A 20,360-nucleotide genomic window follows, 5' to 3' on the forward strand; every position below is an offset into this window, starting at 1 on the left:
GTGCACAGCTCCTCTGTCACTTCCTCATTTGTGCTGTTATATCTAGGGTAGACAGTTTTGTTGCCAGTGAAGCCCATGTACCCTGTATGATTGATAGACAAACCAGGGAGAATCAAAAGCGAGAGCATAGCTTGATGGTCTTGACCTAAGGAAGTGGATTAGGAAGGCAAAGGCCCAAAGTAGTGAGTCGAGAGTCACACCTTTTTCTTCCCAATGCTCATATTATTTTAATGGTTGGACCTCGTCTCACTTGGTTGAACACCTTCTACTCCTCTTCTAAGAAGAAGTGGAGACATAAAAGTTAAACTCAAAAACATGCAATGAGGATTCAGTTCAGTTCAGTGCAATCACCCAACAGTTTGACACATAATGCTAGCTCCTCAACAACACAGGAACTGATCAAAGACACAGAAAGAGACACCCCACCAATGCATACAAAAACTACAGTTTGGACTTTGACCCAATGCATCAAATATGCTGAACATTTTGATTGGTTACAAAAGGCAAAATAAAATAAAGCAATACCATTATTTCATATGTCTACTTGTATATGTTTGAGTTTAAGTGTAAACTACAGCAACTGTAGTTGTCACTATTGCATCTGAATTAGTATTATTTAAATACATTTACATGTCATGAAGGACCAAATCAATGTGTTGATGGTTGCATACACTTTATTGACAGGTTGCATACAGTCCACTGTTACTTTTCCTAAAGGTTTTGATAAATGTCTTCATTCACGTCACGTGCTACAGCATTATCATAGGCAGAGACTTTAACGTAATCTTCTTCCTCGTCTTCACTATTCATTTTCTCATGAGACCCCCCACAAACATCCTTTCTTTGAACGTTTCCCTCCTCGTTGTCATAGACATCCTCTGATTTCCCATAGCTGTGCAATTTTTCCTTCCCATTCTTCTTTTCACCCGTGACTCTCTCCAGACTTTCAACATTTACATAGTCCTCTTCCTCTTCGTTTTCCTCCCCTCTGTTGTGTCTGTTGTCAATACCTGTTGCATAACAGTTTGCTCTTGAATATTCGCAACAGCAAACTCTAAATTATGTATCAACAAAATACTTTAGGCCGATTTTGAGATGCTGCTTAGCTTAACTTTTCAAGCTCAAGGTGTAAATCAAGTTCAGATTCAGGATTTGAGTTTACAGTATAGTGATATCACTTACATTCTCTCTGGTCAGTCTCTGTAGATGGCTTTCTGTTCCTCCTTGTCCTCCAGCTGACTAGACAGATGACAAGCAGAAGCAGAAACAGCAGTGCTACCCCACCAGTCCCTCCAGAAACAATGATGGGGACCATGGACGCTGAGGAAAAGGTAGGTATTTCAAGGCTGAGACCTACAGATCAAGACTTGTAGATGGCAAATTCATATAATATAAAAACAAACAAAAATGTGATATGAAGGATGATAAGTCATGTTACAATACTAAGATTGTTCTCTCTTTGGGTGAATATCACGTAAAAGCAATTTTTAATAACTTTTTTTAAAGCATGTGTTATTTTACCTCTAATGGTGACAGCTAGTTCATTATTAGCCGACCTGAATGACCGGGTGGAGACGTTGACTCCATAGCTGCAGCTGTATTTCCCCTGGTCTTTATGCTCTGCAACAGGGAAGTGGAAGGAGGCAGAGTGGTTGACTGCAGGCGTAGTCTCAGTTCTGTTGGACCCAGAGAAGTCCAGATAGAAGAGGCCTCCAGGATACTGTGGCTGAATGGAGCAGGTGATGGAGAAGCTGTGGCCCCTGATCACCTCTGGCCCCTGAGGTTCCCAAAACATCCCTTCATTTGGAGGACTGAGAGAGATGTTGGGCTGTAGCAGGACCACTGGAAAGAAAGTAAACAGCAATTTGACAGTAATGTCATTCCATATTCACACCTTGTAACTGAGAAATGTGTGTGTGATGGACAAGGTAGTCAGTCTCCCGTCTCTATCAAGGCTATGAATCTTAAATATATAGATATCAGTGGAGGCTGGTGGGAGGAGCTGGTGGCAGGAGCTATAGGAGGACGGGCTCATTATAATAGCTGGAATGGAATCAATGGAACGTAATCAAACGTTGTTTCCATATGTTTGATGTGTTTGATACCATTCCATGTATTCCATTCCAGCTATGATAATGAGCCCGTCCTTCTATAGCTCCTCCCACCAGCCTCCACTGATCGATATAGATTAGGCAACACTTGTTTCCGAACTACCACCTCACCTTTAGTAACGTTGCTGTAAGGGGAGTTGATGGCTTGGCCGTTGGAGAGGGTTCTGTAGAGACAGCGGTAACTGCCCTGGTGTGAAGCATCCATCTTAAACTTTGTTAAAGTAGCCCTGGGCTGTGAGGATCCAACAGTCACATTCATGATGGAGTCTCCATTCAGATAGAAGCGGAATTCAACAGCATTACAGAGGATACGGGATGGAAGAGTGCAGGTGAGTTGGATCTCCTCTCCATGCAAGAAGGCAGAATTGGATGGGTCTGTGGAGAGTGAAGGCTTCTGCAAGACAACACCTGTTGGTCAAAGACATGTAGTTTAGTCAGGCAACAGAAATCACAACCTGGGGTGCCTTGAGAAAGTATTCACACTCCTTGACTTTTTCCACATTTAATTGTGTTACAGCCTGATTTTAAAATGGATTAAAATTGACATTTTGTGCCATTGACCTAGAAACAATACCGCGTAATTATGCTTTTAGAATTTTTTACTAATTAATAAAAAATGAAAAGCTGAAATGTCTTGAGTGAATAAGTATTCAACCCCTTTGTTTTGGCAAGCCTAAATAAGTTCAGTAGTAAAAATGTGCTTAACAAAGTCACATAATAAGTTGCATGGGCTCTGTGTACAATAATAGTGTTTAACATGATTTTTGAATGACTACTTAATCTCTGTACCCCACACATACAATTATCTGTAAGGTCCCCCAGTGAATTTCAAACACAGATTCAACCACAAAGACCAGGGAGGTTTTCCAATGCCTCGCAAAGAAGGGCACCTATTGGTAGATGGGCGAGGTGGAAGGGAACCGCTCAAGGATTTCACCATGAGGCCAATGGTGACTTTATAACAGTTACATTGTTTATGGCTGTGATAGGAGAAAGCTGATAATGGATCAACAACATTGTAGTTACTCCACAATACTAACCTAAATGACAGAGTGAAAAGAAGGAAGCATGTACAGAATACAAATATTCCAAAACATGCATCCTGTTTGCAATACGGCACTAAAGTAAAACAGCAAAAAAATTGGCAAATAAATTAACTTTATGTCCTGAATACAAAGCGTTATGTTTGGGGCAAATCCAACACAACACATCACTGAGTATCACTGGCTTCATCAAGTTATGGTAGTGGAGGCTGCTGAGGGGAGGACAGCTCATAATAATGTCTGGAACCAAGCGAATGGAATGGCATCCAACACATGGGTCCATCCTCCCATTACAACAAGCAAGTCCTCCCCAATTCAGGTGCCACCAACCTCCTGTGTGTTATGGGTATGCTTGTCATCAGCAAGGACTAGGGAGTTTTTTTTTTAGGAAACCTGGTTCACTCTGCTTTCCACCAGACACTGGGAGATTAATTCACCTTTCAGCAGGACAACAACATAAAACACAATGACAAATCTATACTGGAGTTGCTTACCAAGACACCATTGAATGTTTCTGAGTGGCCTAGTTACAGTTTTGACTTATATCGGTTTGAAAATCTATGCCAAGACTAGAAAATGCCTGTCTAGCAATGATCAACAACCAATTTGACAGAGCTTGAATTGTACAATCCAGGTATGCAAAGCTCCTCGAGACTTACGCAGAAAGACTCACAGTTGTAATCGCTGCCAAGGGTTATTCTAACATGTATTAACTCAGGAACTTACTTATGTAAATGAGATATTTCTGTATTACATTTATTATATTTTGTAAACATTTCTAAAAACATGTTTTCCCTTTGTCATTATGGGGTATTGTAGATGGGTGAGAGAAAAAATCTATTTAATCCATTTTTAATTCAGGCTGTAACACAACAATGTGGAATAAGTCCAGGGGGTATGAAAACTTTCTGAAGGGACTGCATCTGATGGTATTCATACTGTATTGGCCACATGCTCTGTTCTAGGCTGCCCCCATCTGGTCACATAGCACCAAATCTGGCCTGGGTTAAGATTCTTTCTGCAACGGTCAACTCTCCACTAGGTGGCAGAGCAGGCTATAATACTGCAGTAATATGCTTTTTAGGATTTTCTCTATGATAAGACCTTTTTGCACAATTCAAACCATTCAAACCTAATCCTGATAAAACTCTAGTCTAGACAAGGCAAAGAGACTCCCTTACCTGAACAAATAACACCTGCGTCGTTACCATGATTACATTCATGTGTTCCTCCTCCTGTGTGTGGGCACTGTGTGATGGAGCACTCACTGCCAGAGCAGCCAACATCATCCTGCCAGATGGGCCCACTGCCCTGACCAAAGTAGGCCTTCTCTGGGGCACTATCAGCTCTCCCACAGCCCAGTTGTCTACACACCACAGCAGCGTCATTCAAGTCCCACACGTCATCACACACGGTTAGCCACTGACCAATTTGATAGACCTCCACCCTCCCAGAGCAGAGGTCACTCCCATTGACCAGTCTGATGTTAGGTTTGACTAGGAATGAAAGAAAAAATTGAGGAAATAGAAGCCTTTCAGTATCATATTCAACAAAATCAATGCCAAGTTGACACAAGTATAATCAAGGTATTTCGACTTCTATCAACCACAATAGCAACACAGAGGGACTTTTCTTACCTGAGCAGATAACACTGGCATCTTGAACTTGTAAACAGTCATGGTGTTTCAATCCTCCATGTGAGCATTCTGTCAGGGAGCTCTCACTGCCGTCACACCCAACATCATCCAGCCAAGTAGGTCTGCCACCACTACCCTGACCTACGTGGGCAGTACCTTGGGCACTCACAGCCCTCCCACAGCCCAGCTGGCCACACACCACATTGGCATCGTTTACGTCCCACTTCTGACCACACACTCTTCCCCACTGGCCCTTATAAAGAATCTCTACTGTCCCCGAGCAGCGACTAGTGCCATTGACCAGCCTGATGTCTTCACCAGCTAACAAAGAGGAAAAGAGATGATAAGAAAATCTATTAATAATAATCAATAATCAAATAAGCAATTTAACACTGTAATTGTGGTCAAAGCTGTTGTATTCAAAGTTTTGTTACAAACGTGTTAATTAACCTTTTTGGACTTGCTTTATGTATACTTTTAAATGTATTTAAATGATATTCAAATATGCTACTTTAAACCTTTTTGGGACTTGTGTTCACATGTACACTGAACAAAAATATAAAAGCAAAATGTAATATGTTGGTCCCATGTTTCTTGAGCTGAACTAAAAGATCCCAGAAATGTTCCATGTACACAAAAAGCTTATTTCTCTCAAATGTTTTGCACACATTTGTTTACATCCCTGTTAGTGAGCATTTCTCCTTTACCAAGATAATCCATCCACATGACAAGTGTGGCAGATCAAGAAGCTGATTACACAGCATGATCATTACACAGATGTACCTTGTGCTGGAGACAATAAAAGGCCACTCTAAAATGTGCAGTTTTGTCACACAACACAACGCCACAGATGCCTCAAGTTTTGAGGGAGTGTGCAATTGGCATGCTGACTGCAGGAATGTTCACCATACTTAGTTTTAGAGAATTTGGCAGTACGGCCAACCGGCATCACAACCGCAGACCACGTGTAAACACGCCAGCCCAGAACCGCCACATCCGGCTTCTTCACCAGCGGGATCGTCTGAGACCAGCCACCCAGACAGCTGATGAAACTGGGTTTGCACAACCAAATAATTTCTGCACAAACTGTCAGAATCCGTCACAGGGAAGCTTATCTGAGTGCTCGTCGTCCTCACCAGGTTCTTGACCTGACTGCAGATCGGCGTCGTAACCGACTTCAGTGGGCAAATGCTCACCTTCCATGGCCACTGGCACATGGGAGAAGTGTGCTCTTCACAGATGAATCCCGGTTTCAACTGTACCAGGAAGATGGCAGACAGCGTTTATGGCGTCGGGTGGGCGAGCGGTTTCCTGATGTCAACGTTGTGAACAGAGTGCCCCATGGTGGCGGTGGGGTTATGGTATGGGCAGGCATAAGCTACGGACAACGAACACAATAGCATTTTATCGATGGCAATTTGAATGCACAGAGATACCGTAACGAGATCGTCAGGCCCATTGTCGTGCCATTCATCCGCCGCCATCACCTCATCTTTCAGCACGATAATGCACGGCCCATGTCGCAAGGCTCTGTACACAATTCCTGGAAGCTGAACATTTCCCAGTTCTTCCATGGCCTGCATACTCACCAGACATGTCACCCATTGAGCATGTTTGGGATGCTCTGAATCGACGTGTACGGTAGCGTGTTCCATTTCCTGCCAATATCCAGCAACTTCGCACAGCCACTGAAGAGGAGTGGGACCACATTCCACAGGCCACAATCAACAGCCTGATCAATTCTATGTGAAGGAGATGTGTCGCGCTGCATGAGGCAAGTGGTGGTCACATCAGATACTGACTGGTTTTCTGATCCACGCCCCTACCTTTTATTTTTAGGGTATCTGTGGCCAACAGATGCATATTTGTATTTCCAGTCATGTGAAATTCATAGACTAGGGCCTAATTAATGTATTTCAATTAACTGATTTCCTTATATGAACTGTAACTCAATAAAATCTTTGAAATTGTTGCATGTTGCGTTTATATTTTCATTCAGTGTAAATGAACACTTACCTGCCAATGAATACAACACCATTTGATGAGCTGTTGAGGATAAACACAGACAACCAAAACGTTACAATTAAACACATATTTACTGAAGTCCCCATTTCTAAATGGATAACGCCTTATAATAATGTCCAGTAAAATTTATTTTTTATTTTTTTATATGTTTGCTCACCATCTATGAATTGTTATTGCTACATTTGTAAATGTTAGTAAGCTATACAGAGATAGTTATTGACACATTTATAAACAACTTTAAATGTATGCTGTTGTGGTATTTACACCATTTGTCAAGCCGGATGGTTATGTATACAGTGCATTCGGAAAATATTCACACCCCTTAACTTTTTCCACATTTTGTTACATTACAGCCTTATTCTAAAATTGATTAAATAAATTGCCTTCCTCATCAATCTACACACAATACCCCATTATGACAAAGTGAAAACAGGTTTTTGTGTCGAGGCACAGATCTGAGGAAGGGTACCAAAAAATTTCTGAGGCATTGAAGGTCCCCAAAAACACAGTAGCCTCCATCATTCTTAAATGAAAGAAGTTTGGAACCACCAAGATTCTTCCTAGAAATGGCCACCTGGCCAAACTGACCAAGAACAAGATGGTCACTCTGACAGAGCTCTAGAGTTACTCTGTGGAGATGGGAGAACTTTCTAGAAGGACAACCATCTCTGCAGCACTCCACCAATCAGGCCTTTATGGTGTCCAGACGGAAGCCACACCTCAGTAAAAGGCACATGACAGCCCGCTTGGAGTTTGTCAAAAGGCACCTAAAGACTCTCAGACCATGAGAAACAAGATTCTCTGGTCTGATGAAACCAAGATTGAACTCTTTGGCCTGAATGCCAAGCGTCACGTCTGGAGGAAACCTGGCACCATCCCTACGGTGAAGCATGGTGGTGGCAGCATCTTTCTGTGGGGATGTTTTTCAGCTGCAGGGACAGGGTGTCACGCCCTGGCTCTGGGGACTCTTATATGTTGAGCCAGGGTGTTAGTTTCTATGTTTAGTGTTCTATGTTCATGTTCTAGTTCATGTGTTTCTATGTTGGCTGGGGTGGTTCCCAATCAGAGGCAGCTGTGGCTTGTTGTCTCTGATTGGGAACCATACTTAGGCAGCCTGTTTTGCACTTGTCATTTGTGGGATCTTGTTTCTGTATAGGTTTGTGTTGGTGAACCTGTAGACTTCACGTATCGTTTGTTGTTTTGTTGTTCGTGTTTAAGTACTCATTAAAAGATGTACGCATATCACGCTGCGCCTTGGTCTGCTTTTTACGACGATCGTGACAGAAGATCCCACCAAAACAGGACCAAGCAGCGTGTTCAAGAACAAACGCCGGGTAAGGAACAGAAGGTTACTCTAGTGGATGTCCTCCTCGGTTGGGGGAAGATCACGGAGGAGGAGGCCGTCCGCTACCGGAGGGCGATGAGGGAGGATGCCCAGGCAGGAGAGGAGAAGCGGCGCCAACCGGGCCGTCGTCGGACAGGCGAGAGGCAACCCCAATACATTTTTTGGGGGGGGCACACGGCATGGACGACGGGGCAGCAGGAGGCAGCTACAGGGCGAATCTGCAGAATAGGAGAGGAGGCCACCAGGTTACGGGGGCTATTGGTCATGAGGGAGCAGGAGTTAGTTGGTCAGAGGGAGGAGCTACTGGAGGCGATAAGGGAGTAGGAGAGAGTAGAGGCACGGCGAGAGGAACTGAGTAGGCAGCAGAGGGAGCGGAGGTTTATGAGGAAACCCAGTCCCGCTCCTCGCACTAAGCAAGTGGTGTGTGTCACCAGTCCGGTCCGGCCCGTTCCTGATTCCCGCACAAGGCCAGTGGTGTGTGTTCCCAGTACGGTCAGGCCCGTCCCTGCTCCCCGCACTAAGTTAGTGGTGCGTGTTCCCATTACGGCCCAACCCGTTCCTGCTCCCCGCACTAAGTTAGTGGTGCGTGTTCCCAGTACGCCCCAACCCGTTCCTGCTCCCCGCACTAAGTTAGTGGTGCGTGTTCCCAGTACGGCCCAACCCGTTCCTGCTCCCCGCACTAAGTTAGTGGTGCGTGTTCCCAGTCCGGCCCGACCCGTTCCTGCTACCCGCACTAAGTTAGTGGTGCGTGTTCCCAGTACGGCCCAACCCGTTCCTGCCCCTCGCACCTAGCCTGTGGTGCGCGTCGCCAGCCCGGCCCAGCCTGTTCCTGCCCCTCGCACCAAGCCTGTGGTGCGCGTCGCCAGCCTGGCCCGGCCTGTTCCTGCTCCCCGCACCAAGCCTGTGGTGCGCGTCGCCAGCCCGGCCCGGCCCGGCCTGTTCCTGCTCCCCGCACCAAGCCTGTGGTGCGCGTCGCCAGCCCGGTCCGGCCTGTTCCTGCTCCCCGCACCAAGCCAGTGGTGCGCGTCGTCAGCCCGGTCCGGCCCGTTCCTGCTCCCCGCACCATGCCAGTGGTGCGCGTCGTCAGCCCGGTCCGGCCCGTTCCTGCTCCCCGCACCAAGCCAGTGGTGCGCGTCGTCAGCCTGGTCCGGCCCGTTCCTGCTCCCCGCACCAAGCCAGTGGTGCGCGTCATCAGCCCGGTCCGGCCCGTCCCTGCTCCCCGCACCAAGGCAGTGGTGCGCGTCGCCAGCCCGGTCCGGCCGGTTCCTGCTCCCCGCACCAAGCCAGTGGTGCGCGTCGTCAGTCCGGCACAGCCCGTGCCTGTTCCACCGGTGCCTGGTCAGGTACCGGTCAGCTGCTCCACACCGGAGCCTAAGCAATCCGCTCCACCGATGTCCAGTCCAGCTCCAGCCAGCGGGACCAGACCAGGGGCGCTACGGGGGGGTAGCTAGAGAGTGGTGGTCACGCCCGGAGCCGGATCCGCCTCCGAGGCGGAATGCCCACCCGGCCCCTCCCCTGTTGGGTTTAGTTGGCGCGGTCGCAGTCCGCGCCTTTGGGGGGTACTGTCACGCCCTGGCTCTGGGGACTCTTATATGTTGAGCCAGGGTGTTAGTTTCTATGTTTAGTGTTCTATGTTCATGTTCTAGTTCATGTGTTTCTATGTTGGCTGGGGTGGTTCCCAATCAGAGGCAGCTGTGGCTTGTTGTCTCTGATTGGGTACCATACTTAGGCAGCCTGTTTTGCACTTGTCATTTGTGGGATCTTGTTTCTGTATAGGTTTGTGTTGGTGAACCTGTAGACTTCACGTATCGTTTGTTGTTTTGTTGTTCGTGTTTAAGTACTCATTAAAAGATGTACGCATATCACGCTGCGCCTTGGTCTGCTTCTTACGACGATCGTGACACAGGGAGACTAGTCAGGATCGGGGAAAAGATAAACGGAGCAAAGTACAGAGAGATCCTTGATGAAAACCTGCTCCAGAGCCCTCAGGACCTCAGACTGGGACGAAGGTTCACCTTCCAACAGTACAACAACCCTAAGCACACAGCCAAGACAACGCAAGAGTGGCTTCAGGACAGGTCTCTGAATGTCCTTGAGTGGCCCAGCCAGAGCCCGGACTTGAACCCGATCAAACATCTGTGGAGAGACCTGAAAATAGCTATGCAGCAACGCTCCCCATCCAACCTGACAGAGCTTGAGAGAATCTGCAGAGAAGAATGGGAGAAACTCCCCAAATACAGGTGTGCCAAGCTCGTAGCGTCATACCCAAGAAGACTTGAGGCTGTAATCGCTGCAAAAGGTGCTTCAACAAAGTACTGAGTAAAGGGTCTGAATACTTATGTAAATGTGATATTTTATTTATGTATTTTTGACACATTTGCAAACATGTTTTTGCTTTGTCATTATGGGGTATAGTGTGTAGAGTGATGAGTGATGAGGGAAAAAAATAATTTAATCAATTTTAGAATAAGGCTGTAATGTAACAAAATGGGTCTGAATACTTTCCGAAGGCACTGTATAAGGAATTTGAAATGATTTCTACTTTTACTTTTACTTTTGATACTTAAGTATTTTAAAAAAATGACATTTACTTTTGATACTTAAGTATATTTAAAATCAAATACTTTTAGATTTTTACTCAAGTAGTATTTTACTGGGTGACTTTCACTTTTACTTGAGTCATTTTCTGTTAAGGTCTCTTTACTTATACTAAAGTATGACAATTGGGTACTTTTTCCACCACTGTGTGAGACTAGAAAGAGGTAATGAGAACTGGAAATGGGAATGAGTACTTTGTTCTAGGTTAGGTCGATTTTGTGACTCTCTGTAACAAGTCATTCGTTAGCAACGTTCATGGATACCAGAATCCACAAATTAGCCTGTTAAAATTGCATTGCAGACATTCGTATATCCAATATATAAATCATAGCCAACTGAAACAAGGCTACACTAGACAGAGACAATATCATACTGTACTTGGATAAAGCAGAAATCACAGAGACAACCGATACCAATCTATATAGAGTCTATTGTTGTTCATGTAAGGCACTTGAAAGACCTTCCATTATGAAAACTTAGTTACTGTAATACACAAAGACTCACCTAATGCCATAAAGAGTAGAATTCTCCCCATCATGATCCTTGTAATGCCCTTCAATATCAGGTATGATTATTGCCAACACTTGGCAGTAAATTATTGCAATATTTACCACAGATTTAACTGGGGTAAAGTTACAATACAATGGATGAGCAAAACTAAAATTCTGATTATGCAAAATTGAGAGTTAAATTACCATGTTCTGGCAATGCTACCTCCATGTACAATAAATCAATGTGTGATCTTCTACACACTTTCCGGTATTAGAGTTACAATGACAGAGAAGAGCGGTACACTGTCACAAAACAGGAAATCCTGGCCCACTAATGGGGTTAGTCTCTGGTCTGGCCACCAATTCCACTAAACTGCGCCTGCACAAAACGCAGAGCTCAATGCCACAAACACCATTGGTTTTATTTTTTTAAACAAGAATATGAGACCCATAAAACACAACGATTGAGCAACATATATGCTCTAAACTAGACTGAGGGGCCAATAATAAATGAACAGAACCTAAAAAATTATTCCCCCCCCAAACAGAAATTGTAGTATAACCCTTAAAGGGTCTCTGAACCTTGTATTTGTTCTTGTAACGTGACCTGCTATAGTCCCAGGCCCACTGAAATACTGCTCTTAAAGTCCCACCACAATCTTATTTTCAGCCTAATGGTGGACCCACCCCCAGTTAAGAAACATTTAAAAACACACACAGACAGGGTTCTTTATTCAATGTTATTCTCTTCGTTCAATGATCTGACATAATCAAAACAGTTATTTATGTATTTTATCCTCAAATGCTTGTTGTGCATCTGATTGCATTACAAGTGAGAGTGCAGGGAAAAAACAGTTGTGCGTTGTGATACTGGCTGCAGTGAGGTTGGCCACGAGCAGCGTTCGATCCATTGTGAAGGACAGATCCACTCCTACTGAACAGTAGAGGCATTGGAACGGAGGTAGGTAGCACAAGAGGCTGCTGAGGGGAGAACGGCTCATAATAATGTCTGGAACGGAGCAAATGGAATGGCATCAAACACATGGAAACCATCTGTTTGATGTATTTGATACCATCCCACTCATTCCGCACCAGTCAATACCACAAGCCCATTCTCCCCAATCAAAGTGCCACCAACCTACTGTGGTAGGTAGGTTACACTTGTCTGTGTAAAGAGTGGTTAGAGGTGGGGGAATAGCTAGCCTGATCCCAGATCAGTTTGTGCTGTCTTGACAACTCCTTTCTCATTGTCATGCATAGGCAAGACAGCAAAAACGGATCTAAGGCCAGGCTAGAGAATAGCTAGGTACTCGCATGTGTCACAAGAGTCCGGGATGACAGACCGATAAATACTGATAGTGTGTAAACAGAGGCAGTTGCGTTGTTGTGATAGATAAAGAGATAGAGGTGTGATACTGTGAAATAGACTTACAGAGGCAGTGCTGTTGTGTTGTGTTGTGGGGAGGAGTAGATAGATGGGGAACATGTATACATACAGAGGCAGAGGTGTTGTGAGCATACTGATATCGTGTCACAGAGTTTACATGGACATAGATAGATACATCCTACTGACAATGTGCTACATAGGGAGTGGTGTTGTGAGCATACTGGTAACGTGGTACAGTTTGTGACTGTAGAAATTCTCTTCACTGGTTGTCAACGGCTGTTGTGGTCCTAGAAGTCAGTCCCTTCCTTTAGTGGTCTAAACAGTTGATCAGTGATCAATGCCTTCACTTCAGATACCAAAACGAGAACAAAAAGGAAAACATAAAAGGCTTTGACAATGTCAAAAGGGCTAGACTTCATGTACTTTAAAAATAAGGAATACATCTTATGTACATTATGTAATGGCTGGTATTTCCTTACAAATCATCTTCATAACTCTACAACGATATGACTCTAGATCATAGAACCACTACGTTTTATTAACTTTTTCTCCCATGAAAAATAAAATACTGTAAACGGAACAAAACAGAGATGCCATCCCAACCTGGTCCAATTTGTGTTTTGTGTATCAATTTGATCCAACCTGTGAACGTGACAGTGCAAGAGGTCTAGTGCATAAAGTGAATTGCTTCGAAGTTCGAAGAACAGTGAGAGAAAAAAACAGGAAAAAAGATAGCAACTCTTCTTTTATGCATAATTCCACTTAGGACAATTCAAATTGCAATCATTAATTTTTCAAAATATATATTTGTATTTCCATATATCTTTTGTAAGAAAAAAACTTGATCTCTCAAAGTTGTAAAGAAGAAGGAGAGACAGGCCCCCTATCCGAGCCCCCCGTTTGCTGTCCCTGACGACATTTAGGGATGACTCGTGCCCAATATCTAAGGCCCCCCTACTGTTCAGTCAGATATGGGGTTGGGTTCGTCCCCTTTTGGCACCCGGTCCGGGGCTGAGAAAGGGGGAGTGGGAGGACAGGGGACGGCTGTCTGTCCATTAACGCCTGCGTGTGACCTAAAAGTGTCAATGTCCGTCCTGGTTGGGCCCAGGCTTGGCCATCTTCCTAACCCCACTCCACTATGTCCTTGTTTGTCACAGTGTGGGAGTCTGTCAGTTAGCTGGATCCGTCTGTAGTCATGCCTTCTGGCTGTCTCTGCCTGGGGGGTGGCAGTGGACCCCCGTCTAAGAGGAGGGTGCAGGCGGACTGTTGCGGGCTGAGCTGGGGCAGGCTGAGCAGCTGCCTGGTGGGGCACCTCCTTTGCTGAAGCGGCCCCCTGGCCCTCCAGACCCTCTGAGTTCTTACGCATTTCCTGGATGAGAGGGGGCATGAAGCCTGCGATCTCCATGTTCAGAGAGTGATCACTCAATCCACTCCTGGAGGAGTAGAGGGAGGCAGGGACAAGAAGAGAGAGAGGGTCAAGACGGGCCATGTGTTATGATCCACAAGGTTCTGCCACTACAGCAAAATGTCATATGTAAAACCCTAAATATTTATCTTCAAATACATGACATATGATATAGACATACAGTGCATTCGGAAAGTATTCAGACCCCTTGACTATTTCCACATGTTGTTACGCTACAGCCTTATTCTGAAATTGATTAAATTGTATTTTTTCCCTCATCAATCTACACAAAATACACCATAATGACAAAGCAATGTTTTTAGAAATATCACATTTACATAAGTATTCAGACCCTTTACTCAGTACTTTGTTGAAGCATCTTTGGCAGCGATTACAGCCTCGAGTCTTCCTGGGTATGACACTACAAGCTTGGCACACCTGTATTTGGGGAGTTTCTCCCATTCTTCTCTGCAGATCCTCTCAAGCTCGGTCAGGTTGGATGGGGCGTGTCGCTGCACAGCTATTTTCAGGTCTCTCCAGAGATGTTCAATCGGGTTCAAGTCCGGGCTCTGGCTGGGCCACTCAAGGACATTCAGAGACTTGTCCTGAAGCCACTGCTGCGTTGTCTTGACTGTGTGCTTAGGGTCGTTGTCCTGTTGGAAGGTGAAATTCGCCCCAGTCTGAGGTCCTGAGGGCTCTGGAGCAGGTTTTCATCAAGGATGTTTCTGTACATTGCTCCGTTCATCTTTCCCTCGATCCTGACTAGTCTCTCAGTCCCTGCCGCTGAAAAACATCCCCACAGCATGATGCTGCAACCACCATGCTTCACCGTAGGGATGGTGCCAGGCTTCCTCCAGAAGTGATGCTTGGCATTCAGACCAAAGTGTTCAATCTTGGTTTCATCAGACCAGAGAATCTTTTTTCTCATGGTCTGAGAGTCCTTTCCGTGCCTTTTGGCAAACTCCAAGCGTGCTGTCATGTGCCTTTTAATGAGGAGTGACTACCGTCTGGCCACTCTACCATAAAGACCTGATTGGTGGAGTGCTGCAGAGATGGTTGTCCTTCTGGAAGATTATCCCATCTCCACAGAGGAAGTCTAGAGCTCTGTCATCGGGTTCTTGGTCACCTCACTGACCAAGGCCCTTCTCCCCCGATTGCTCAGTTTGGCCAGGCGGCTAGGTCTAGGAAGAGTGTTGGTGGTTCCAAACTTCTTCCATTTAAGAATGATGGAGGCCACTGTGTTCTTGGGGACCTTCAATACTGCAGACATATTTTGGTACCCTTCCCCAGATCTGTGCCACGACACAATCCTGTCTCTGAGCTCTACAGCAATTCCTTCGACCTCATAGCTTGGTTATTGCTCTAACATGCACTGTCAACTGTGAAACCTTATATAGACAGGTGTGTGCCTTTCCAAATCATGTCCAATCAATTGAATTTACCACAAGTGGACTCCAGTGAAGTTGTAGAAACATCTCAAGGATGATAAATGGAAACAGGATGCACTTGAGCTCAATTTCTGGTCTCATAGCAAAGGTTCTGAATACTTATGTAAATAAGGTATTTCTGTTTTTGTTTTTTTATACATTTCCTACAATAAAAAAAAAGTAGTCATTATGGGGTATTGTGTGTAGATTGCTGAGGATTTTTATTTATTTAATCAATTTTAGAATAAGACTAACGTAACAAAATGTGGAAAAAATGAATGGGTCTGAATACTTTCTGAATGCAATGTAGACATTGGTTTGATGCTGGAGATAATGAATATGGAGTTGAAAGGTGGCAGAGTTGCCCTTTAACAACTTGGTGAGTTCATCATACTTTTATGTCAAAACTATGCTATAGACTTTTTTCACTCAATGGGAAAAAAAGGAATTGCCATGACTATAACCATAGGAGATTCGCTTACCAGTAGACAAAGGCACATTCAGTAGATAAACTAATGAAGAAAAACAAAGTAATTACATTTGTGGTAATCAATGTCAGAAAATGCCCGTACATTAAAGGTACATCTAAAGCTACATAAATGGCAACTTCACCACTATTTAACCTCATTGTCATTATCTCCAGCACAATACCATGGTCAACATATGTGAAAACAGCGCATTTCTAAGTTTGTAAAAATATTCTACCTGATGACATCATCAGCAAGAAAATACGCTCCCATGGGCTAGAAACTTGTTGCAGGTTTTGAAAATATCTTTTTTTATCCTATCCTGTGATGTCACAGAGAGCTTTCTTCTCATCTTTTTAGCGATAGATGCTGGAGATGATGAATATGAGGTTGAAAGTGGCGGAATTGCCCTTTAGTGCTCACAGACAAAGGAACCATGTCAGCAGGTATAAACGAGGCTGATGAATCAAAATATTATAGCTGCCCATAAATGTACAGCTGAAACAACTTGATGCCCACAGTAAGACAAAACTGAAGAAGAGCCAGCAGCCAGATGAATCTACCACATGATTTGTCACAAGCATCAATTCACTTTTCTTTCAAGAAGCAAGTTGTTTGAGAGGTCATCTTGTTCTGAACTCAGTCAGAGGTGTGACCTCTACTTCTCTATACATTTTCAGATTCTAGAAATTCTGCAATGTCTGTTTTTAAATGTTGTCACTATCTCACAAATCCAATGTTCCTCTTTCACGTTAACCCTGTCATCCAGTCTTCTCTAAGAACATGTTTTTTTAACACCCCTGTATGGAGTGATAGTAGTGCTAACAGAAATAGAATTTCAATTAAATCATTTCGATTTTTTTTTATACATTTACAATTTGAATTTGTATTGCACAAATTGAATTACACATTTAATTATTATTGCATTTTTTGTTACATGTACAGGTATTTGTATTTCATTTTTTGAAATTAAATTGAATGAATATTGGATTCAGAATTAAAACTGTATTTCAATGTATTCATAAATATTCTATACAACTATCAATTGCCTATATCAATTATCTGGCATAAGTCAGTATTTCCTTCTCAGTCAATGATACTATTGAGAAAATCAACCCCTTTATTAAACATTGATATGTTATTTGACTATTGGCTGGTGATGTGCTGTATTGTTTGGAGTAATCACTCAATTAATTCTTCCCAATTACTAACAGAGAGCCAAATCTTTACAAATCTTTACTCTACCATTAAAATCAATTAATTATGATTTCATACAAATTGTTCAATTTAAAATAGGATTAATCCCTGAGTACTTGTATACAAAAGCACTTAAAAGCATTATTTTCAAGCAAAGCAGTGCATTTTCTGACAGATATTAAAGTAGCTTGGATATTTTGAAAATGAAAGTAACCAAAGGTCAGATAGAGGAGGATACTTCTCCATATTCTATTCTTAATCTCTGAATTTTCTCTAGTAGAACTGGGACGAGCATTCTGGTGAAAAGTGTGATGACCACATGTTGGTAATTTCATTGAAATGACGATTCATCCAGTGTGTGCCCAGTGGGGTATATACAGTGGGGGGGAAAAGTATTTAGTCAGCCACCAATTGTGCAAGTTCTCCCAATTAAAAAGATGAGAGAGGCCTGTAATTTTCATCATAGGTACACGTCAACTATGACAGACAAAATGAGAGAAAAAAATCCAGAAAATCACATTGTAGGATTTTTTATGAATTTATTTGCAAATTATGGTGGAAAATAAGTATTTGGTCAATAACAAAAGTTTATTTGTTGGCAATGACACAGGTCAAACGTTTTCTGTAAGTCTTCACAAGGTTTTCACACACTGTTGCTGGTATTTTGGCCCATTCCTCCATGCAGATCTCCTCTAGAGCAGTGATGTTTTGGGGCTGTCGCTGGGCAACACGGACTTTCAACTCCCTCCAAAGATTTTCTATGGGGTTGAGATCTGGAGACTGGCTAGGCCACTCCAGGACCTTGAAATGCTTCTTACGAAGCCACTCCTTCGTTGCCCGGGCGGTGTGTTTGGGATCATTGTCATGCTGAAAGACCCAGCCACGTTTCATCTTCAATGCCCTTGCTGATGGAAGGAGGTTTTCACTCAAAATCTCACGATACATGGCCCCATTCATTCTTTCCTTTACACGGATCAGTCATCCTGGTCCCTTTGCAGAAAAACAGCCCCAAAGCATGATGTTTCCACCCCCATGCTTCACAGTAGGTATGGTGTTCTTTGGATGCAACTCAACATTCTTTGTCCTCCAAACACGACGAGTTGAGTTTTTACCAAAAAATTATATTTTGGTTTCATCTGACCATATGACATTCTTCCAATCCTCTTCTGGATCATCCAAATGCACTCTAGCAAACTTCAGACGGGCCTGGACATGTACTGGCTTAAGCAGGGGGACACGTCTGGCACTGCAGGATTTGAGTCCCTGGCGGCGTAGTGTGTTACTGATGGTAGGCTTTGTTACTTTGGTCCCAGCTCTCTGCAGGTCATTCACTAGGTCCCCCCGTGTGGTTCTGGGATTTTTGCTCACCGTTCTTGTGATCATTTTGACCCCACGGGATGAGATCTTGCGTGGAGCCCCAGATCGAGGGAGATTATCAGTGGTCTTGTATGTCTTCCATTTCCTAATAATTGCTCCCACAGTTGATTTCTTCAAACCAAGCTGCTTACCTATTGCAGATTCAGTCTTCCCAGCCTGGTGCAGGTCTACAATTTTGTTTCTGGTGTCCTTTGACAGCTCTTTGGTCTTGGCCATAGTGGAGTTTGGAGTGTGACTGTTTGAGGTTGTGGACAGGTGTCTTTTATACTGATAACAAGTTCAAACAGGTGCCATTAATACAGGTAACGAGCGGAGGACAGAGGAGCCTCTTAAAGAAGAAGTTACAGGTCTGTGAGAGCCAGAAATCTTGCTTGTTTGTAGGTGACCAAATACTTATTTTCCACCATAATTTGCAATAAATTCATAAAAAAATCTTACAATGTGATTTTCTGGATTTTTTTCTCTCAATTTGTCTGTCATAGTTGACGTGTACCTATGATGAAAATTACAGGCCTCTCTCATCTTTTTAAGTGGGAGAACTTGCACAATTGGTGGCTGACTAAATACTTTTTCCCCCCACTGTATAAGTGGATTAGGAAGGAAAAGGCTCAAAATAGCGTTTTTTTTTTGTTGGGGGGTTGCACATCGTCTCACGTTGGTTGAACACCTATTCCTCTCCTAAGAAGAAGTAGAGACATAAAAGCGGAACTCCAAAACATGCAATGAGGATGCAGTTCAGTTCAGTGCAATCACCCAACAGTTTGACACATAATGCTAGCTCCTCAACAACACTGGAACTGATGAAAGACAATCCAGTGCATCAAAACGTAACCATTTTTATTGGCTACAAAACATTAAGCAATAAAATAATTTAATATACAGTATGGGATTTTAAGGTTACTTGCATAACCCCGGTTCTCTGATATGATGAGTGAGATATCTCACAGTAGGGATTCACACAATCTCTAGAAGCTCGAAAAACCAATCACACACGCCTGTCGGAGACCGACAGGTTGAGTGGTGAATGAGGTGAGCCCCTCCCTTCATGCTAAAGAGCCATGCCCGCCCTCTTGTCATTCTCAAGCATGTCAAACTTCATCACATTCTTGCGAGTAGGGGAATGTGGTGAGATAGCTCACTCATAATATCAGAGAAGCAGGGTTACCCAAGGAACTTTAAGTTATCTTTCAATTATTCGTTTTGATATCTCACAAATGGATATGGCCAACTCCTGTATCTCACATAATCTCCCAAGCAGGTAGTCTCAATGTATCAACCCTCAGAGGCCCCGACACTGAGGACAGTATGCGCCAAAGAATGCTCAGTAACGTCTAGCAGGTAGAACCTCATAACTTTATGAGGGGATACCCAGCAAGCCGCATTGCAAATCTCCTTCAAGGAGATGCCCTTAAACAGCACCCAATAAGTAGCCATACATCTGGTGGAGTGAGCCCTCAGGCCTTCTGGAGGCTGTAGCCCCTTGCTATTATAGGCCAATATAATATTTTTCACAATCCAATGTAATAACCATTGATGAGAGAGTAGCGTCCCCTTACAGGGAGGTGCCCAGGACACAAAGAGTTGGTCGCTCTTGCACAAAGCTCTCGTTCTATCCAAGTACTGTATATGACCAATGCATGTACTGGACGCAAACGGTGGAGCCGCTCTTCTTCCGTAGAAGGGAAAGGCGGTGGGTGGAATGATCTCCGCTATCCAGAGCTTGCCTGGCCATCGGGGGGCTCCCAGGGTGAGGGATGAGTTGGCAGCCTACTGCATCACTGGTCTCTCAGTTAGCACTGGCGCTAGCGAACTAACACTCTCCTAATGCAGAACCTTGGCTCATAGAGGGG

General features: G+C 44.0%; 1 protein-coding gene across 1 annotated transcript; it reads right to left on the minus strand.

The window, feature by feature from the left end:
- Positions 1–656: 656 nt before the first annotated feature.
- LOC121570559 (deleted in malignant brain tumors 1 protein-like) lies at positions 657–11,362 on the minus strand. Its single transcript, XM_041882034.1, has 8 exons — positions 11,264–11,362; positions 6,808–6,837; positions 4,792–5,112; positions 4,336–4,650; positions 2,223–2,519; positions 1,522–1,842; positions 1,183–1,320; positions 657–1,010 (listed from the first exon to the last, which is right to left on the minus strand). Exons 1-8 carry the CDS (start codon positions 11,295–11,297, stop codon positions 712–714), a joined length of 1,755 nt encoding a protein of 584 aa, XP_041737968.1. The 5' UTR covers positions 11,298–11,362; the 3' UTR covers positions 657–711.
- Between the last annotated feature and the right edge of the window lie 8,998 nt (positions 11,363–20,360).

Source organism: Coregonus clupeaformis, unplaced genomic scaffold (genome assembly GCF_020615455.1).
Source record: "Coregonus clupeaformis isolate EN_2021a unplaced genomic scaffold, ASM2061545v1 scaf0027, whole genome shotgun sequence".
Lineage (NCBI taxonomy): Eukaryota > Metazoa > Chordata > Actinopteri > Salmoniformes > Salmonidae > Coregonus > Coregonus clupeaformis.